General features: G+C 34.7%; 1 protein-coding gene across 4 annotated transcripts in view; it reads left to right on the top strand.

Moving 5' to 3' along the window:
- The window catches only part of PHKB (phosphorylase kinase regulatory subunit beta), a 219759-nt gene that overhangs the window by 56869 nt on the left and 139296 nt on the right, over nt 1-23594 (top strand). For all 4 annotated transcript variants that reach the window (XM_041766919.1, XM_041766922.1, XM_041766920.1 and 1 more), the window contains exons 6-7: nt 3968-4075; nt 7957-8037. In XM_041766919.1, coding sequence (XP_041622853.1) covers nt 3968-4075; nt 7957-8037 — 189 coding nt within the window. The remainder of the gene's footprint in view (nt 1-3967; nt 4076-7956; nt 8038-23594) is intronic.

Genomic DNA, 23594 nt, shown 5'->3' with positions numbered 1-23594 from the left:
AAAGGTCATTTATTACCATCTAGTAAAACTTTATTTATTTATTTATTTTTTTTTTACAGAAACATGAGATTTTATATTTAATATGAAATAAGTAGGGAATATCAATCATATATTAAGTATATAACAAAATGCATAATACAACACAGGCTTGGAGGTGAACAGATAACATATAAAGTAATTATTTGGTAAACACTGCCAATTCATGTAGCAGAACACCTTTCATACTACTTCATTGTGTTTTTTTCATTCATCATAGCACCTTTCTTTTTTTTTTTTTTAATTAATTTTTATTGGTGTTCAATTTACCAACATACAGAAAAACACCCAGTGCTCATCCCGTCAAGTGTCCACCTCAGTGCCCGTCACCCATTCCCCTCCAACACCCGCCCTCCTCCCCTTCCACCACCCCTAGTTCGTTTCCCCGAGTTAGGAGTCTTTATGTTCTGTCTCCCTTCCTGATATTTCCCAACATTTCTTTTCCCTTCCTTTATATTCCCTTTCACTATTATTCATATTCCCCAAATGAATGAGAACATACACTGTTTGTCCTTCTCCGATTGACTTATTTCACTCAGCATAATACCCTCCAGTTCCATCCACGTTGAAGCAAATGGTGGGTATTTTTCGTTTCTAATTGCTGAGTAATATTCCATTGTATACATAAACCACATCTTCTTTATCCATTCATCTTTCGATGGACACCGAGGCTCCTTCCACAGTTTGGCTATTGTGGCCATTGCTGCTAGAAACATCGCGGTGCAGGTGTCCCGGCGTTTCATTGCATCTGAATCTTTGGGGTAAATCCCCAACAGTGCAATTGCTGGGTCATAGGGCAGGTCTATTTTTAACTCTTTGAGGAACCTCCACACAGTTTTCCAGAGTGGCTGCACCAGTTCACATTCCCACCAACAGTGTAAGAGGGTTCCCTTTTCTCCGCATCCTCTCCAACATTTGTTGTTTCCTGCCTTGTTAATTTTCCCCATTCTCACTGGTGTGAGGTGGTATCTCATTGTGGTTTTGATTTGTATTTCCCTGATGGCAAGTGATGCAGAGCATTTTCTCATGTGCATGTTGGCCATGTCCATGTCTTCCTCTGTGAGATTTCTCTTCATGTCTTTTGCCCATTTCATGATTGGATTGTTTGTTTCTTTGGTGTTGAGTTTAATAAGTTCTTTATAGATTTTGGAAACTAGCCCTTTATCTGATATGTCATTTGCAAATATCTTCTCCCATTCTGTAGGTTGTCTTTGAGTTTTGTTGACTGTATCCTTTGCTGTGCAAAAGCTTCTTATCTTGATGAAGTCCCAATAGTTCATTTTTGCTTTTGTTTCTTTTGCCTTTGTGGATGTATCTTGCAAGAAGTTACTGTGGCCGAGTTCAAAGAGGGTGTTGCCTGTGTTCTCTTCTATGATTTTGATGGACTCTTGTCTCACATTTAGATCTCTCATCCATTTTGAGTTTATCTTTGTGTATGGTGAAAGAGAGTGGTCCAGTTTCATTCTTCTGCATGTGGATGTCCAATTTTCCCAGCACCATTTATTGAAGATACTGTCTTTCTTCCAATGGATAGTCTTTCCTCCTTTATCGAATATTAGATGACCATAAAGTTCAGGGTCCACTTCTGGGTTCTCTATTCTGTTCCATTGATCTATGTGTCTGTTTTTGTGCCAGTACCACACTGTCTTGATGACCACAGCTTTGTAGTACAACCTGAAATCTGGCATTGTGATGCCCCCAGCTATGGTTTTCTTTTTTAAAATTCCCCTGGCTATTCGGGGTCTTTTCTGATTCCACACAAGTCTTAAAATAATTTGTTCCAACTCTCTGAAGAAAGTCCATGGTATTTTGATAGGGATTGCATTAAACGTGTAAATTGCCCTGGGTAACATTGACATTTTTACAATATTAATTCTGCCAATCCATGAGCATGGAATATTTTTCCATCTCTTTGTGTCTTCCTCAATTTCTTTCAGAAGTGTTCTATAGTTTTTAGGGTATAGATCTTTTACCTCTTTGGTTAGGTTTATTCCTAGGTATCTTATGCTTTTGGGTGCAATTGTAAATGGGATTGACTCCTTAATTTCTCTTTCTTCAGTCTCATTGTTAGTGTATAGAAATGCCATTGATTTCTGGGCATTGATTTTGTATCCTGCCACGCTACCAAATTGCTGTATGAGTTCTAGCAATCTTGGGGTGGAGGCTTTTGGGTTTTCTATGTAGAGTATCATGTCATTGGCGAAGAGGGAGAGTTTGACTTCTTCTTTGCCAAGTTGAATGCCTCATCTAGTAAAACTTTAGTCATGAGATCCTTCAGATGTAAATTCGTGGGCCATAGCTTGGGGGATGATTGCCAATTCATATCTTGGGGGGTTTAGAAATAAAGGAAATTTCTAAAGAAACTTTTATAGGGTAAAGGAGCCTTACAGGATCCTGGGGATTGGGCTAAGATTGCCTTTTGCCTTTAGCAAAGTATTAAAACAGTTGAGTTCCTAGAGGAATGTCCCTCTGCCTATTTCAAGGACTCCTCAAGTGCTGCGTTGGCCTTCTGAGGAGTGGCTGATTATATACCTGGGAGTTGGTTGAGGTAGGGAAAATATTTCAAAAGCATTTTCATATGGTCAGGAGGACCTACTAGATACTGGAAACCTTGCCTTGGTCAGGTTAAAGATTGTTTTTCCCTTCAGCAAGACATTAACATTAAGACAATTAGAAACTTCCTGAGGAATGTCACACATATCCCACTCTAGGAGCAGGTCCTTTGTGGGATACCCACTGTGCTTTGTCCCAATTAGCCCTCTGTTCCCCATCAGCTACCATATTGGATAATGTAACTGCTAGAAAGTTATAAGATAGTGAAAGTCACAGACAACTAATAGAAAAGAGGAGAAATTATTGAAGGATAAGCACCTTGATATGGAGTCCAAAGGAAGAAATGTGAGAAACAGTTCAGAAGGGACTTTATAAAAGAAGATATTTTGGGGGGATAGAATTTTAAGGATGAGAAGGATTTTGAAGGTGAGGAAAATAATATGGTTCTATGTGCTTCATTAGCCAAGTGAAGCAATGCAAGATCATGACATCACAGATATATATTATAACCACTTATATATTTTCGAAGGAAGAAAAAAATCATTCCCTTTACATATAACTATGCGTTAATTGATTCATCCTCTGTTTTTATGCATCTCATACTTCCAGGGACTAGCACAGTACTTGACTATGATTGGTATCAGGAAATATTCACCAAATTGAACAGGCTCTAAAAAAGAAGATGGATTTCATTTTTGGTCCTTGGAGTTTGTTGTATCATTTAATATTTACTTAGTACTCTAAAATGGTTAAACTTTTTTTTTAAATGGTTAAACTTTATGTGCAGTTAATAGTGCGGGTATATCCTATGTTCTCTTGGAATTGGTACCTTAGTAAAGAGAGTATATGTGGCAAAGGAAGTCAAAACAAGTTGATAGGTACGAAGGTTACAATTTTTGATCCTTAGAAAAGGAAACAGTATTTGAAGTTTTGAACACTTACTGAATTAGCATGAGGTCTGAACCACCTTTTCGTTGAGTGTCATGGAAGCATTTCCAAATAGCAATACAGTGGGATGTAATCCCTGAAATACTGTCCCACAGAGTAAACTATTATTTAACTCTAAAATAAAATGAATACAAAACAAACTGCAAACTCTGCTGCTACCATATTCACAAGCTCCCTATTACACTTGATTTGCTGTTTTTGAAATATCATTTAAATATTCTACAATCATGTTAAGTATTACCTTAGTACTTATGAATTTTGTCAGTGTTTTGTTTCTTTAGAAAAAATAACATGTCTACTTTGCTCTGTACTCTGCCTTTAGACTACAGCTTTCCTTATTGAAAGGTTTCATGAAAAATAATTTATAATCTCTAAATTTGGGTGATAGTGTGAGTTATTAGTACTATTTGAATTTTGTATTTGATTTTAGGTCCAGCAGTTTAAGCAGGACCCACGCCCAGCAACCTGTCTTCACTCTGTTTTCAATGTGCACACGGGAGATGAGGTCCTTTCCTATGAAGAATACGGTCATCTTCAGGTAAGAGGAGAGTACTGTATGTTTTCTTCTTCTCTCTGCATACTCTACATCATAGAAGATTTGGAGCTATTTACAAATTGGATGAAGTAGATTTCTTAAATTGTTCAAAACATAAGCAGAAAACCAACCCTAAAATGAGGTAGTGAAATGGGAGCCACCAGGGCTGAGTTAGTTACTGTGACTGAGCATTATTAAGTCAGATTGTGGTCTTGGTCAGCAAGCAGAAAAGGGCAAGTGGATGGCTTATAATATTGTTCCCTATCTCAAAGAAAGAATCCCACAGTTTTTTCTGTGACAAAAGCTTATACTTATTATCAAATTTAGAAGAATGCCAACACTTAGGAACTATGGAATAAAAGACAGTAGGCAGTGATAGAACAGTAAATCAGAAATTTTTGTTACATGACACTTCATTTTTGTTATATCAACCTTCAACAAAGCTATAAGCATAACATTGAAATGTAATCCCAAAAGGCATTTCTGGAGTCTATAAATTTTGTCTCGTATATTAAATTTTATACCTGGGCTAAGAACATACTATGGTATTTTATGTTTTGCTTTCATTTCTTTTTCTCTTATATCTGTGTACTGCTTTTAGCTGGACATCCTGTTGCCTTGTTTTTAGGATATAGATATTATATATGCTTTTTAATGAGTTGTCTTCCTGCTCATCATTTGGTTCTGCTGTCTTTAACACAGAATACTTATTATTCATATATTCTTTACTAAAATAAGAATATGTCCTTTTTATAGTCCCTCTGTCTCTCTAGAGATCTGAAATGTCTTACTTTAGTATGACTCCTCCAGTCATGGAAAGCAGTGTCCCCATTTCTATGCAGCAGAAATTCTTAACACTTTTTTGTAACCAGTACCTTGGAGAATTAGTATTATATGAATATGTAGTTGCTTGACCTTCTTATAATTATAATCTAATTAGATTTTATGTATTTTTTTGCTTTGACAAATATGTTTACTATTTGAAATACAATTTTCAGAAGATACCAGCTCATTTATTTTTTATCCCAGAATTCAGGCTTAGTACCTGCCTCATGGTAGATTTTAAATAAATACTGGTTGACCTGTTATTTGGCTGTTTCTGTACAATTTGCCACTTAATGATATTTTCTCACAGAGGCATTCTGCAAGTCAGAGCAGAGAGCTCTTGGAGGTGTAGCTATAATGGCTGCAATGACATTTCTTTGAAGTCATTTCTGATAGACCAGTGTCAGTGCTATAAGAAAATATTTGGGTGAGCCTGGCAATGGTTTGAAGCTCTTCTCTACCATGTTTACCATGTTTTAAGAGGGGTCACTCAAAAATTAATGTCAGTCTAAAAACCCTAAAACGAGACTCCTGTATCATTGTGTCTTGCTCACTTGAACCCATGACAAGATCCTGACAACCCCTGGATTTTGGTTTTGTTTTGTTTTGTTTTTTTTAACCTCTGGATTTTGAATGCTGAAAAGTCAGGCAGTGTCCAAGACAGTTCTGCTTCCTGAAAGAGCCATCAGCACTGCCAGGCCCTGGCGGCAGTGTTAAGTAGTTTTGCAGTTCACATCTTTGCTGCCACAATTTTCATTGCATGTATTTTCACCGCATAACTAATTGGCTGTAAGGCAGTTTTACTTTGAAAGATAAAATCACAAAAAATAAAAGAGGAACGTTAAAAAGGACATAATATAACATGAAAAATGAATGACAAAACTAAAACCTTATTGCAGAATATAGAACACTAAATACATTTAAAATATGTGTAGAGCAGCCCGGTGGCGCAGCGGTTTAGTGCCACCTTCAGCCCAGGACGTGATCCTGGTGACCTGGGATTGAGTCCCATGTCGTCCTGCATGGAGCCTGCTTCTCCCTCTGCCTGTGTCTCTGCCTCTCTCTCTCTCTCTCTCTCTCTCTCTCTCTGTCTGTCATGAATAAATAAATAAAATCTTAAAAAAATATATGTGTAAATTCATGGCACTATTGTGCAAATAACTGAATTTATTATTTGGATCGTACCTAAGCATTTGTTTTCAAAGTCTTTTGTTTAGAGTAATACTTTTTTTTTGCTTGTTGATTTGCCTCCTCATCTGGCATTACACTTTTTTCTTTTTTCACTAAAATTTCTTCCTTCATTAAGAGGGGTAGCACTTTCATATTTGTAACAAAGCTTTGCATTGCTTTGTGAACACCATCTACACTATATGTTTGTTTTTGGCATATTGTCACATGCTGTTCATAGGCACTCCGTACTCGTGTGGGAAATGTGAATTCAAACATCTGGATCACTGTAAAGAGACCATTATGAGGGCTAAGATTTATATAATATAGAAAGTATGGAATACAAAGAATAATTATAAAACTATAAGATTTATATAATATAAAAGTGGGAGTTTCACATCAATGGAGAAATGAAACTAAACTGTCGAATCTGTCAACCAGTTTTTTTTTTTTAAATCTTTTATGGCAAAATTGCTTTATGGCCAGGTGGTGATGTGAAGAAAATGTACACACTGAGAATGTTTGGGATGAAGTGCTTGTGGCAAAGATGTCTAAGGCAGAAATGATTAGGCAGCACTACCCAACACACCTGCTAGCATAAAGCCACTTTGCCAAGGCCTCTGGGACACAAATAACTTTCTGCCCTGACTTTCTGTCAGTTACTCAGTAAGGACTGAAAGTGAGTCAAGGAAGACATGAGCCACCAAGGCTGTTAGAAGGTAATAAATACTCTTCTGGGTTAGAATCACACCAGCACTAAATTAAATTGTGCTTTTTCTTTGATTTTAACTTACCATTTTCCTAGCTAAATGAAAGTTCTTTTACTGATTCCTATGTGTTTATTATATAACAGCTTTATTGAGATATAGCTCACAGAACATACAATTCACCTATTTAAAGTGTACAATTCAATGGTTATTATTATATTCACAGTTGTGCAATCACTATCACAGTTAATTTCAGAACATTTTCATTACTCCATAAAGAAATCTGTGCTCTTTAGCAGTTACTTCCTATCTACCCAAAACCCCCTTGCCCTAGGTGATCACCAGTCTACTTCCTATCTTTTTGAATATTCCTCTTCTATGATTTTTATGTACATGGAATCATACAATATATGGTCTTTTATGACTGGCTTGTTTCATTTAGCATATTCAAGGTTTGTAGTATTTGTCTTTCACTACTTACTTACTTGACACAATTTACACACCCATTCAGGCTTCTGCGAGAATCTGGTTTTGTTAAAATGGACATATTTTTTGTTTATATCATATAATGTCTATCTTGAATAGATTAAAAGAAAAAAGTGGCTCATTTGTTTATAAAACTCATTTGTTCACAAATATATTTTATATGCTATACCATTGATTAAAATTAATATGTCCCTGCAGTTGTTTACATAAATTCTGTATTGTCTGAGAATAAGACTGTTTTCAAGATGCACTGCCTATTGTTTATGGTGTACTGGCAAAGTCCTAATATCTTACTTGCCAAATAACTTTTTCATTTACATACATTTGAGATGAATTAACATTACATAACTGCCTGTGGGGCAAAATGACTTCAAAATAGAGTACTTTAAACCCAAAATTTGAAAGTAAATCTTAGAGAACAAATGTTATAGAAACAGTTGCTAACAGTTCTATTTGCAGCCATTTCCCTAATCAGGTATTAACCATCACAATGAATTTGAGGATTTTAGAGTTTTATATTCAAAGCTAGGATTTTATGATGAGCTAAACACTCAGCTCCTTTATTTCACAATAGGAAAGGAAATAGTTTTTATTTGCTACTATTAGAGGAAATGACTTATAATTTTAGCTCTTACATATAATTTCATAACATAGTCTTTTTGTTATTTCCTTTAACCTTTTAATGTCGTTTGTTTTCAGATAAATACAGTGTCACTCTATCTCCTTTACCTTGTGGAAATGATTTCTTCAGGACTCCAGATTATCTATAACACTGATGAGGTATGAATTGCCCAAATTTTGTAGTACTCAATTTCATCTCTGAGAATATCTTTTTTTCTTTTAGTTATTTAAAGATTAGTTTTAGTTTTATAAAAATGCCTTATGTATAATCAGATACTGGATTTTGGATGTTGGATCAAGAATATTTTTAATGCAAAGCACTTCAAAAATGAATGAAATATGTGACAGGCTGTAAAGCTTTACCCTTATAATAAGCTGTGCTTCAGGTGATCTGAATGAAATAAAAACTTGAAACTTTCAGAAAATTTTATAACAAAGAAAGTAAAATAGCATTTGCAGATTTTCTTAGAGTTATTGTCTTTTTGCATATTGTTCCCTTTTTTAACCCATCCTTTTAAAAAAAGATACTTTTATCATATTATTATTATTTTTTAAAGATTTTACTTATTTATTCATGAGAGACACAGAGAGGGAGAGGCAGAGACATAGGCAGCCGGAGAAGCAGGCTCCATGCAGGAAGCCTGATGTGGGATTCGAACCAGGGACTCCAGGATCATGCCCCGAGCTAAAGGCAGGCACTTAACTGCTGAGCCACCCAGGCGTCCCTATCATGTTATTTTTATTGTGAGACCTCAGTAAGGTTCTTGATGTTTTTGAAACTTGGAAAGAATTTATATCCCAAAGATGAGAAGCATTCATTTCATAGGTACTAATGCTTGAAAAGACATAACAGACACACATGCTGACACATTTTCAGGTATGCCACAGTGAAAGCAAAAGTTTTTATTATTGCACTGGTACAGTGAGACTTCATCAGAGTAGATGTGCTACGTATGCTTGTTATTATTTCTTTCCTATGATCTGTACAGGGAGAACAACTGTATCATGTAATTAACACGCAAATCATCACTGGACTGCAGTATGATATTAGTATATATAGTCCTGTCCTCTAGTAGTTTATAGTCTCTTATGTCCTTACAGTTATGCTTTTTTAATAGTAAGTAAAGTCTATTTATTTATTTATTCATTTATTTTTAAGATTTTTTTTATTTGGGCAGCCCGGTGGCTCAGTGGTTTACCGCTGCCTTCAGCCCAGGGCGTGATCCTGAAGTCCTGGAATTGAGTCCCACATCGGGCTCCCTGCATGGAACCTACTTCTCCCTCTGCCTGTGTCTCTGCCTCTCTCTCTGTGTCTCTCATGAATAAATAAATAAAATCTTTAAAAAAAAAAAAAACTTTTTTACTTATTTGAGAGGGGGCACATACAAGTGGGAGGAGGGGCAGAGGGAGAGGAAAAGGTGGACTTCTTGCTGAGCAGGGAGCCTGCTCTAGTGCTTAATTCTAGGACCCAAGAATCATGACCTGAGCTGAAGGCAGATGCTTAACTGACTGAGCCACCCAGGCAGGTGCCCAGGTGAAGTCTATTTAGTTGTACAGATAAACAGTAAAGAAGAAATTATTAATACCCACTAATGTTTTGTGATTCCTCAAAGAACTACGTTTTTATTTCATCCAAAAAGTTCTGTTTTTATAATATTGTGAAATAGTGGTATTCAAAGATTTTGTATTCAAAGATTTTGATTAGGGAAGGGTCTTTCCTTAAGCAGCATCCTGAATCACAAAACATCCTCTGACCTAGTAGAGGAAGGCTCCCAAAACCAGCCCACTTAGCTTCTCTTAGAAACTCCAAAGCACTGAGACATGTATCCAGCACAACATAGTATGATTACCATTATATTAAGCAACAGCTGGGATGCCTGGTGGCTCTGCGGTTGAGCACCTGCCTTTGGCTCAGAGCATGATCCTGATTCCTGGGTTCGAGTCCCACATCAGGCTCCTTGAGTGGAGCCTGCTTCTCTCTCTCTGTCTGTGTCTCTGCCTCTCTCTGTGTCTCTCATGAATAAATAAATAAAATCTTAAAAAAAAAAATGACAGCTAACATTGATGGTTCCAAATGACTTCCCATTAATCTTACTGATGGCAGTGGTGAAATTACCCTGGTTAGTGGTAGCATTGTTTTGTTTGGTATTTTATTTTCATTTTTCACATTTTATTTTTTGCTTTTTCAGTATCTACCATAGTTCATTTTAAATCTTCAGTTGTCAATTGACAGTTTTCAAAAATATGATACACCTTTAACCTTTCTATCTTTTTTTATATGATTTGAATATACTTGAGCATGTTTGGTATCTTCTTCTTAAGCTTTATTTTCTATTTTTTTTCTTGTTGATGTTTTTTCCTTACCCTTAGAAGTTTTTATTTGATAGATACGATATTTTTATGTAGCTAATTTCAATAGGCCTTTAACATATACACTTAAAATCCTAGAATAATAAAATGTGTTATTGGGGCTTACTGTCTTTTTCCTTGATTTTTTATATACTGTGTCAGGAATTATGTAGAGAAGCAGTAATTGGGCCTGCATCAAATCTTTCAGGGAATGAAATTCCTTTTATCTAGATATTTCAGAGAAACAAATCCTTTGAAAGATAGTATGACTTGGGACCATTTCATTTTTTAATTGTACCTTATACCCTTGAATGGCAAGTTTCATAGTCCTGTCTCTTTTCTTCATTCCCAACCACATTATATCTCAGGGCAACCCAAGGACCTGGGAAGGAAGTGGGAATACCACTCATTTCTTTTTCTATTTACTGGTGAATATTTCATTTGCCCAAATCCTTATCTTTTTAGGATTGGAGAATAGAGAGCTTACATACACAACACACACACATAATATACATATTATATTGTCAGCAACTTTGGTTTATTTTTTTAATAAATTATTTTCCTTAATTTAACAGCTAATCATCATATCTTTACTGATTCTCTTGTTTTTATAAACTTTGTATCCACATTGTATTTCCTTTAGGAGAAGGCCATTGTCTTAAGGGTATCCCTTCTAAGATGCTGTGAAAATATTGAGTACCAGTGTTTGAGCTCATGGGCCTTGCTGGGGAATATATTTCTTAAAGGCAGGAATAGTAATGGATGCTCATTTTCTAATGTCTTTCATTGCCCACACAAGTGTCATATTTTGTGGCTACCTAGGCTAAATTGGTGTCTATAGAAGTATTGCTGTGTACATTTACAATATTGGATTTTTATTAAAAATGAAAACTGTAAAAGAGGCAAACTTTTTATTTCTTTCCTGGCACTCTTACTTGCTTTCTCTTCTTTATCTGGAGAGAAATGTTAAAGTTACATATTTTAGTAGAAGCTTATATATATCTTATAAATATAAATATAATATATATAATATATCACCTAAGTGTGTGTATATATATATATATATATCACCTAAGTGATATATATGTGTGTGTATATATATATTTATATATATATATATCACCTAAGTATAAAGTTTACCTAAATCTGACCCCCTCTCTATTAATGGAGGTAACTCACATCTGTTGGAGGGAGGCAAAGTGAAGAACTAGTACTGCATGGCATTCTATGTTATGTTCCATGCCATAAATAAATTTCCTAAGGGTAGATTAAAAGAAATAGGAAAGAAATCAATCAGAAATGGATCCATAGAAACTTACTTTATTTAAAATAAAAGAACCCCACACATCCCACAAATCTGTGTAACAAATAAGTTTTTGCTTTGTGTTTTAGATAATTATTCTTTCTTTTTGTTGAAAGCCTCATCATATAAAAAGACTTACAATTCTTTAATAAAGAAGGGATTTTATTTTAGACTTTGGTGACCCCACAACTTTATGTTTTAAAGAGTACTTTGAAAGTGAAGATATACAAAGTTAAAATATTGTCTTCCCTTCCTACATTTTGGATTTGCTTTTATTTTTAGTTGAGGTATTAAAATCTATTAATTGTATGTCTTCACACATGGAAGTAGACAAACTGTATGGTTTCTAAGGTCCTTTCTCCAATGTTATGCTGTTACATGACTAATTTTGGTGTTATTTAATAATGGATCACAAGTCATAGTGTTACATCATTTTATTAAAAAAACTGACCTCAGATACTCTTCTTACAATCTTAAAATATGAGTAGAAATAAGCATTAATTGGTGAAAAACCTGGAATGTTGGTAAATCTAGAGTTTGGTAGATGTGGAAGTTCTCTTTTGATTGCTACTATTATCATGATGAAATGGAAAGCAGGAATGTCAGCTGAATATGAAAAGGGGCAAAGTAGATTAAGAGTTCAAAAGGAAGAAGGAGTGAAATAGATACATGGGTTTGTGACTTTAAATGAGAAAAAAATTCTAAGAACCGTTCTAATTAATTTCCATTATATGACTTCATGTGATTGAAGGTTGGCCTTGTGTTTCTAACTCTTGAAATTTATGTCAGAAACCGTTTAACAAAAACCAATTTTAAGGATTTGGGAATGCTTTTATATCTAGAAGGATTATAATAATTTGATATGTTGCTTAGAAGGAGTCAATGCATGACCTCTTTGAACCAAGTCAATTATAGTCAATTATATTGTATTGTAGATTTTTAGCCCTCTTTTGAAATTTTACGTCAATGTCACTTAAAAATAAATGAGGGGTACTGTCTCAGGGGTCCCAAAGGCCATCCCTAAGGTTTGATGTTTCTCTGGGAGAACTCACAGGACCTGGCATGTTGTCAGAGTCATGGATAAGATTTATTACAGTGAAAGAATAGAAAGCAAAGTCAGCCAAAGGAAAAGGCACATGAAACAAAGCCTAGAACAAAACAGATGCAAGCTGCCAGTAGTCCTTTCCTGATGTAGTCATACAGAACATGCTTCATTCCTCCAGCGTTCAATTATGACAACATGTGTGAAATGTTGTCTCTACCATGAAAACTTACTAGGAAGTTATTGCCCAAGGTGTTTATTGGGTTCTGGTCACGTAAACACCTTCCTAGCAGGTACCAGATTTTCAAGTCTCAGCAAAGCAGGTGTTCAGTGCAACATCTGGTTAGGGGAAAAAAAACCTTGTTTGTATTAACAGTTTGGGCACAGTAAACCACAACTGTGGCTTAATAAATTATTCCTTGTTGTGCCTATCTACAAAAGAATATTTCATCATGTATTATTCATCTTAATTACAGGAATTTATAGCTTATATGTAAGTGATAAAAACTATTTTAGATGCTAGAATATTTAGAGCTCTTTGTATTAAATTAATGAGCAAGAGTAATAGTTGCTAACAAATCAGAGTATATATTATCATTTTTTGTTTATTCCAACCCAAATGGGAAAATTATATGTGAAAATTGAAAATGATAGCCCCTTATGTATGAGAAATGTTAGAGATTTGTAAGTACTCCAAATGAACTCAAATGAGAGTTCAGTTGTGAACATCAAATGAGAAAATAAAACTATGTCATGTTTGCTGTAATGCAGCCTAGTTTTCCAGATGCTTTTATTTCTTTTTAGGTCCTCTTTTTCTGAGGTGTCAGGCATCTTATGACCTTCATAGGTGTTGTTAGTGGCATCACTAAAATCTGGTGATGCCAGTTTACTTAACTACACATAAGTCAGTCAGAGAAAGACAGTTATAGGATTTCACTCATATGTGGAATTTAAGAAACAAAACAGGAGGGATCCCTGGGTGGCGCAGCGGTTTGGCGCCTGCCTTTGGCCCGGGGCGCGATCCTGGAGACCCGGGATCGAATCCCACATCGGGCTCCTGGTGCATGAAGCCTGCTTCTCCCTCTGCCTATGTCTCTGCTTCTCTCTCTCTCACTGTGTGCCTATCATAAATAAATAAAATTTAAAAAAAAAAGATTTAAAAAAAGAAACAAAACAGGAGCATAGAGGAAAGGAGGGAAAAATAAAACAAGACATTATCAGAGAGGGAGATAAACCATTAGAGACTCTTAACCATAGGAAAGAAACTGAGGGTTGCTGGAGGAGAGAGGGTGGGAATGTGGTAACTGGGTGATGGACAGTAAGGAGGGCATGTGATGTAATGAGCCCTGGGTATTATATATAGAATCAACGGAGCTCTACCTCTGAAACTAATAATACAGTATATGTTAATTAATTTAATTTAAATAAGAAATTTTCTTTAAAGCCCATTATTAAAATCAAGTATAACTTTTCCTTACTTTGTTTCTTTGACCTTTATTCAGCATATATTTTAAGAAAACTCAGATGTTAAATCACAGTTCTTAATTCATATGGTGATTTGAAGGAATAAAAAGTTCCAAGTATGATTAAGTACTCATTTTACTAATCTCAACTCCCACTTATTACTGACCCATTATTGTGGGGGTTTTTTAGTTGCAGTGAATTGTATTTTACAAGAAAATTTTCTCTCAGTCTAAATCCTCATGCATGTCGGCATAAATTTTTTCATAATGTCCTTTTTTTAAAGACCAAATATAGATCTATAAATATATTTTTATTATGCCACAGTAGGGATTATTTGAATAAAATCATTATTCATATATTAAATATATGTGTGTATGTAATGTACACTTACATATGTATAGATAAAAATATAAAAAGAAAAAGAAAAATATGACCACTTTTGGTTTTTTTTTTCTTCAAAGGGAGCAATTTAATCAACCAGACTTGCTTTGCTTTTTTAAAGATTTTATTTATTTATTTGAGCGAGAGAGAGAGAGAGAGAGAGAACAAGTAGGGTGAGGGCAGAGGGAGAAGCAGACTCCTGCTGAGCAGGAATCCTGATGCTGGACACCATCCTGGAACTCTAAGGATCATGACCTGAACTGAAGGCAGATGCTTAACCCACGGAGCCACCCAGGCGCCCAACCTGACTTCCTTTGAACACAAGAATCATGTGTAACAGTTTTATAAAATTTAACTTATTGCCTTTGTCTTAGGTCTGTCGTGTCTGCAGATAGGGGAGAAATCCTTCCCTTCTTGGAAGACTGAAATTGATATAAGGAGCAAAATATGCTTACTCATTTGGGGTTTGAAAGAGCTCAATTAAAACACTACTCTTCTCCACCAAAGTGCTGGACCAACTCATAAGAAAATAAGAATAAAGCAGATAGGAGACCAGCATATCACCTTTCTTTCTGATAAAATTCGTAACAGAGAGTGGAACATATGTCTACAGCAAATGAGCTTTGCCTTTGTGAGCTCCAGATTTAGGCAAAGTTACCCTCAGTCACAAACAGAGCTTTAAGGAGGCAAGGTAGAGCTCCCTAAGATATAATTTCAAGTTTGAGGGCCAGAGCAGATCAGGTGTTCCTCAAAAGCTGAGCCTTAATAGGAAGGGGGCTGCCCTATACATACCAATATGTCCTTTCAAACTCAATCCAATTAAATTCCTCCTCTTCTCCTGGGAAGTAGTGAGGGGGAGGGAGCAAGAGAGAGGCCAAGTGTATTACACTAACAACTGCTTGCACACAAAAGACTTGTATCTGCCATTTGGGGGTGGAGGGTATGAATTTGAATACTTTGGAACGAACAACAATTTTACTAACTCAAAGTTCTATCTTAAAAATGGATTTTACATTTATATCTAAATGAATAAGTTCAACTATGCTTAGTAATAGTCCAATTTGTCTAGGGAACATGTAAATCATGTTCCATTTCTTATAAACTTTAAAACAAAATAATGCAAAATATGTAATGCAAAATAATGTAATGCAAAATAATGATTTAGGAATTTTGAAATATTTGGGAGCAGTCCCTAAAGTTTTTGTAGCTTTATTTCTTTTTCACCAAATGATTATTACTTTATATGAGATTATGTATTATTTCTACTATGTAATGAACACTTAAGAGCATTTTTTTCTGTTACTATCTTTTTTTATTGCAGCATTATTTTTACAAAATCCTCATCATTTTAACAACTGTTGGTTCTGTAATGATGTACTATTTTCTGTTCCGCATTTTGATAATTTGTGACATCTCTCTTTTCTGATTGATCTTGCTTGTAGTTTTTCAGTTTTATTTTTAAAGAACCAATTTTCAGAAAATAAAAAATAAAAAATAACAGTTTTCAGTCTTTTTGAGTTTCTCTTCTGCATATTTTTTGCTTAATTCATTTCTACTGAACCTTTATTTCTTTTGTTCTACTTTCTTTATGTCTAATTTATCCCTTTTCAAATTCTTTCTTTATATAGAAGCTTCGATCATTGAATTTTAGGGTTTTTTTTCTGCCTAATGTACACATTTAGGGCTTTAACTATTCCCTGCTTAGCTTCATTCTAAAAGTTTATGTTACAATTTTATTATCATTCAGTAAAAATATTTTCCAGTCACTATTATATTTTCTTTTACCAGCGAGGTGTTTAAAAATGTATTTCTTAATTTCCAAACATTTGAAGATTTTCTGTATTTTTTTTTTTAATTTTTATTTATTTATGATAGTCACAGAGAGAGAGAGAGAGAGGCAGAGACATAGGCAGAGGGAGAAGCAGGCTCCATGCACCGGGAGCCCGACGTGGGATTCGATCCTGGGTCTCCAGGATCGCGCCCTGGGCCAAAGGCAGGCGCTAAACCGCTGCGCCACCCAGGGATCCCGATTTTCTGTATTTTTAATATGACTTCTGGTTTAAATCTGCAGTGGTCAGAAAACATATTCCATACAGTTCCAATCCTTTAAAATTTGTTGAGATTTGCTTATAACCCAGCATATGGTTGTTATTGATTAGTATTTCATAGGAACATGACAGAAATACTCTTGGCTTCAATGTTCATTATGTTAATTAGGTACACTGTGTTAATCAGATATGTTATTTATACCTTATATGTATTGTGCAATTTTCTTTTTTTTTTTTTTTAGATTTTATTTATTTATTCATGAGAGACACAAAGAAAGAGAGGCAGAGACATAAGTAGAGGGAGAAGCAGGCTCCATACAAGGAGCCTAATGTGGGACTTGATCCCAGGACTCCAGGATCACACCCTGAACCAAGGCAGATGCTTAACCGCCTAGCCACCCAGGGGTTCCATATTGTGCAATTTTCTGTTATGTTCATTCAGTATCTATGATTGAATTTTTTCTTCATTTAATTCTGTAACTTTTTGATTTATGTGTCTATATGTCTATATAGACATGTGATATAAAGTTGTTATAATTTTTTATGTTCCCAATGTCCCATTTCAACTCATAAAATTTTTCTTACAATCTCCTTTTCTAACTAAACAAGTTTCTTTTTAACTAGACAAATTTCTTTTGATTAGTATTTGTATACTGTATCTTTTGTATCATATAATTATTGCTGTTTTTAAAATCTAGTCTGCAGTCTTTTCCTTTTAATTGGAGTACTTAGTTCATTTACAATTTAATGTAAATTTTAATGTATCTTGGTTTCAGTCTTTTATATTTCTGTTTGTTGTTGATTCCATCTGTTCTTTGTATTTTTTTTGGATTGATTAAGCATTTGTTACTGTAACATCCCTCCTTCCATAAACTCATTAGGCCTTCTATTATTCTATTATTTAGTGTTAACTGTAGAAATCATAGTATCTTAAACTTATTAGGGTCTACTCAGTATTTGTATTTTGACTCTTTTCTCGACCATTTAAGACTCTTAGCATGTTTTAGCTTTATATAATATTGTTAACATTTAATTCTACATATATTTTTAAGAATTTTTTAAAATTTAAATTCAATTAGCCAACATATAGCACATCCTTAGTTTCAGATGTAGTGTTCAGTAATTGATTAGTTGTGTGTAACACCCAGTGCTCATCACATCATGTACCTTCCTGAATGCTCATCACCCAATTACATTATCCTCCCACCTACATGCCCTCTAGCAACTCTGTTTCTTTCCTATAGTTAAGAGTCTCTCATGGTTTTTCTCCCTTTCTGATAACTTCCCACGCAGTTTTCTCACCCTTCCCCTATGATCTTCTGCACTGTTTCTTATATTCCACATATGAGCAAACTGTATGATAATTGTCTTTCTCTAATTGACTTATTTCACTCAGTGTAATACCCTCTAGTTCCATCCACATCGATATAAATGATAAGTATTCATCCTTTCTGATGGCTGAGTAATATTCCATTGTATAGATATACCACATCTTATTTATCTATTCATCTGTCAGTGGACATCTTTGCTCTTTCCACAGTTTGGCTATTGTGGACTTTGCTGTTTTCAACATTGAGGTGCAAGTGCCCCTTTGGATCACTACATTTGTGTAGTTCAATTGCAGGGTTGTAGGGTAGCTCTATTTTTAACTTCTTGAGGAACTTCTTGCCAGACATGTCTCCAAAGGCAAGAGAATAATTTCTTTTTTTAAAAAAAGAGAGAGAGGGGATGCCTGGGTGGCTCAGCAGTTACGTGCCAGCCTTCAGCTCAGGGCATGATCCTGCAGTCTTGGGATCAAGTTCCATATCGGGCTCCTTGCATGGAGCCTGCTTCTCCCTCTGCCTATGTCTCTATGTCTTTCTCTCTCTGTGTCTCTCATGAATAAATAAAAATCTTAAAAAAAAAAAAAAAAGGCTTTGAACAAATAAGTCTCTTAGCTTTTTCCCAAGGCCTTCTGTGTGTTTTGAGGCATAGCATGAAAACTTTCACTGGCAGTATTTCTCCTTTAGCTTTTATTTTCTCCTTTGCAGAGCCTCAATGATATTAATTACGTCTCAGGGCTTCTTTGGTTATAGGCATAACCCTATAAATGTGCATTGCTTCCTATCTTTCCAGGAATATTTTGGAGATTTTCTAATCCTCCTACGTATATATCATTTTCTGTCTATTAAGAAAAAAATTGTTTCAGGCAGCTGTAGTGCTCAGTAGTTCCCACTGATTGTTTTTGTTATATGCCTAGGGAAAAAGCTATGCATATTGTGCAAGCTCTGAGTCAGGTCATTTAAACATAAGCTTTGTGCTAGTCTTTAAGAAGCTGTCAAACAGTTAAAATAGTGACAATTCACTGAGGTGGTGATTTGGGGGAGTTCTAAACCCCTCTGTCCTTTCTGGTGGCTGTTAGTCTGCTGGTTTTCATGGCTGATTGTGTGGCCTAGGCGACAACAAAATGGGAGATGCAGGAGGAATAGGACAATTTAATACATTTCAAGGCTCACTCAACTGAGATTTCAGTCCTTTTATCTTGATTAAATGTTCTTTGCATTGTTGCAAGCTCTTGTTTAATTTCTAGATTCCTAAAAAAGTTGATTTTGTCCATTTTTGTCAGTATTCTTATTGGTTTTATGGATGACTAGATTTTCTGAGTTCTGTGAGCTGAATTCCCACTATATTTTTGATGTAACTTTCTATTTATACCCTTTTTCCCCAACTGCCTTTTATCTTGCAGTGTAGTCATTCTATAAAATCAATTGACCCAGGAGTCCTAATGTACTTTTACCTGTATTTTTTTTAAAAACCTTTGATATTCTACAGCTGTTTTGTTGCATTGGAACATCTATATAATAACACATTTAATGGCTGTCTGAGATTCTGTACCCTCTGTCAGAAATATGCAACTAAGTGCTTACTCTCCACTCATTCTCAAATGTATAACAAACACCTGTTGTGTGTTTTGATGACTGTTGTGACACCTCTTGTTTCCTTGGACATTATGTTTCTTTTATAATAGTAAAACTGTTATAGATGATTTTTTGCTGAATGTACCTATTTTATGAAGAATTGTTAGAATTTAGCTATTGCCTTGAGATTTTTTTGTCACTTTACTGATTTCACAATTAAGCAGTGAATTTTTACTTATGTCCATCCAAACTGGTATCTTTGAATTTTTAGAAACTAAATTAGAATTCCCAAGTAATTATATAGAAATGCTTTTGTAATTTTTGTTGCATATATGACTGTCATCAGATAAATTTAGGATTGTTGTATTTAATAAATCTTGTCTTATGAATAATATTTATCTTTCATCCTTGCCTTTTTAAAATTATAGTTCATTATGAAATGTCATACTAATTCATCCTATATATCTGTTGGGAATTACTATAGTGGTGTAAATGAAAAGGTGCTTAGTTTTTCTCATAAATATGATACCTGGAGATAGCCGGCTGCGTGGTCTTGTCAGTTTCTGTTTATCTCAAAATGGCTGCTCTAATTACTGGCATAATGGCAAAAAGAAGGGGGATGGTTGATAGAAGTGTTGTGTTAGCTACTTTTTATCATAAGTAGCCTTTTTTTTTTTTATCAGCTTTCCCAAAAGTCCTCAGCAGACTCCTGCTTATGCCTTATGTAAGGTACTTCCAGCTAAGGAGGCAGGCTGGGAAAGCATATATGTTTTTTCCAAACTCCATAGTTGGTTTGTTTAATAGAAATACAATGTGAGCCACTTATTTAAATAAGTGGTAATTTAAAATTTCCAATAGCTACATTAAAAACAGCAGTTGAAATTAGTTTTTATAAAGTATTTTATTTAATGCAATAAATATACTTAGAACATCTTTATTTCAACATGTAATAAATATAGATGATTATTATTAAGGAGGTATTTTTTAATTTTTGCTGTCTTCAAAATTGGTATGTATTTTACACTGAAAGTCCATTTTAATTTGGCCTAGTACATGGCAAGTACTTAGTAGACACCGGTGGCTCATGTCTTACCTTGCCTGTCAATTGCAGTACATTTAATTTTCATAACATTATCAAATGATTTTGTACAAGAATCAGGAAACTATTTTCCTTTAGATAATCTCCCATCTCCTTACCCCACTCTGACACTCAGCTTTTCCTGATGAAAGAAAGCTTATTGTACCTCATTTTTAAATTTTGCTGGTAGAGTCTCATAAAAGATTTAGTGTCTCTTAAGACAACCATGGACATGCCATGATATATGGACACAATGTTAATCTGCTTTTTTAATAGATAAAATGTTAAGTTGTTGCAAAAAGATTGTTCTTTAGAGCACCAATCCAGTCATCAGACTCATTGTCTGACCATTGCTGCCATTCTGTGTCCCCATGCTGGGTCTCTTGAAATGTTCACATTCCTAAAAACTCTCCTCATATCTCAAATGGTAATTTGTTCTTCCTTTGTGATACTTTACATATAATTCAGACTGTATTACAATGTTACTTAAGAGGTATCTTGGTTATGGTGTGTTACAGAAAGAAACACAAATCATCATCATCCATGGTACAGATATACTTTCCAGTATTGCATCTAAGTTGTGGTGCTATAATCTAAGTGGAATTTACAGATCCTGGAGAGGATTCAGGTCTGTTACTGTTAGAAAAATAGGGCCTTGTAGTGCTTACATCATTTTAAATAATTTAGAATAGATGCCAGAAGTCTTTCCAGGACACACCTAGAAAGATATGGTTGGTATAGATGATCTTGAGTTCTTTTCCAATTCAGTCTCCAAATATTTTAAAATAACAATTTTGTTCTATTTTTGTCAACCAAATAAAAATATTTCCCAAACATGAAAATTTGTCCCTCATTCCCTAATACATGCTTTGAAATTTGTGACTTGAATTTTGTTTGTTTGTCTCAGTGTGTGTGTAGTGTTGATAGGAGATAAGAGAGATGGGGAAATTTTTAAAGTGTTCAATAGAATTAAAGTGGATTTGTAATTGTTACTACAGTAATTTCCCATTTAAGGTTTTTTTCCTGTTTGTTTGTTTTTTTAAGATTTTATTTATTTATTCATGAGAGACACACAGAGAGAGGCAGAGAAATAGGCAGAGGGAGGAGCTGGCTTTGCTACGGGACTCAGTCCCAGTACCCCAGGATCACGACCTGGGCTGAAGGCAGATGCTACACCACTGGAAGCCATCCATCCAGGGATCCCCCCCTTTTTAAAAATGTGTTTTTTCCATTTCAAGTTAATGTTATATCTTGAAGAATTAAAAAAAAAATTAGGCCTACAGTATTTTGGTATAGATTTCTTTACCTAATTAAAGAATCGTGTCACCAAAAGATTTATTCCAAAATGTTAGTTATTACTGAAATAAAACTGATAGGTTAAAAAATATTGATAATAGCTGGAATAGCCACTTCTCTTATTGCAGAAATTTATACAAATTATCCAAACTGTATAAAATGGTCATTATAATATGGATTCACTTTTCTATATTGCATGCAGTTTTTTTTGTAATTTTTAAAAAAAGATTTTATTTATTTATTCATGAGAGACACAGAGAGAGAGGCAGAGACAAAGACAGAGGGAGAAGTAGGCTCCCCACATGGAGTCCAACGTGGACTTGATCCTCAGACCTGGATCATGTTCTGAGCTGAAGGCAGGTGCTCAACCACTGAACCACCCAGGCATGTTACAGGAAAAGAATATAGCATTAGTAATTGTTCATAGTAATGCATTTACTTTTCAAATATGTTTAATAAACAAAGAGTTAAAACTTTTAGTGTTTGTTAAAAAATCTTAGTGTTACAAGTTAAATTTACATATAGTCAGAGTCTTTTTTTCTATTTCATTAGGAAATGCTAGTATTTAGTTTAGTGAATGGCAAATTGTCTAAAAGTTTTAAATCTGCTGTGTGGTATGATAGTTACTTTAGAATTAGATACAAGGAATTTCTTGGGAAAATATCATTTGTGACAAATATATCTAATTGGGCAATGAAATGACTTCTTGTAAAGTAAAATTCATTTGTTTTGGTCAAACTAAAATATATCATGTTTAGCTACAAAGCAACTTTTGAATAATCATTCTTGAATTATAGCATAAATTTCAACTTTCAGAATTATTCCAAATTTAAGAGAAAGGCAAGAACTTCTGAAAGTTACTGAAATTTTGAACAATTCTCTTCTCGTGTAATTAAGTAGCACTTATGATATATAATCTTCCTATAATTTTTGTCAAGATTTATAAGAGTCATTAATATCCCCTAGATTGACCTATTTTTAATTGTTTTTTTAGGCCTTTCTTTGCAACATTAGTACATTTTGATTTTGTTACTATTAGTTGCAAGTTCTCGACTACCATGATAATGAAGTCACTGATGATAAGATGAGGTGCTGAAGTTAGGATTTAAATATTTGATCTGTGAATAACATTCTTTAAAGATCTTATTTTACAGTTTTGAAATTCCTTTATTGTTATTTACTATCCTGTGATACCTAATTGGTAATTCTTAAGACTTTAGTATTTTCCTTTTTACTATTTCAAAATTCCACTTGGCTCACTTAAAAATTTACAAAGGGTTTTTACGGGAATTTTATTTTAGTTGTGGGATTTTTTGGTTTTTTTTTTCTTTAGGTTTTTATTTATTTGCAAGAGAGAGAGAGTGCGCACAAGTAGAGGAGAGGCCAGAAGGAGATAGAGAAGCAGACTTCCTGCTGAGCAGGTAGCCTAATGTGTGCTCTGTCCCAGAGGACACATGTCCTAGGATCATGACCTCAACAGAAGACAGACACAATCCACTGAGCCACCCAGGCGCCTGTTTATGGGAATTTTAGATCAAGTTATATTATTTGGTATTTAATGGTATTTTATTTCATTGCAGTATCCTGAATCTGGCAAAGGTTATGTGGTTTTGGTTTTTTTTTTTCTTTTTTCTTTTTTTTAAGATTTTATTTATTCATGAGAGACTTAGAGAGAGAGAGAGAGAGAGATGCAGATACACAGGCAGAGGGAGAAGCCGGCTCCACGCAGGGAACCTGACACAGGACTTGATCCCGGGACTCCAGGATCACGCCCTGGGCTGAAGGCAAGCGCTAAACCGCTGAGCCACCTAGGGATCCCCTGGGGTTTTTTTCAATAGAATTTTTATTAGGATGACAA

Source organism: Vulpes lagopus, chromosome 8 (assembly GCF_018345385.1).
Source record: "Vulpes lagopus strain Blue_001 chromosome 8, ASM1834538v1, whole genome shotgun sequence".
Taxonomy (NCBI): Eukaryota; Metazoa; Chordata; class Mammalia; order Carnivora; family Canidae; genus Vulpes; species Vulpes lagopus.
The sequence above is the reverse complement of the archived record's forward strand: the minus strand, read 5'-3'. Positions and strand labels throughout refer to the sequence as shown.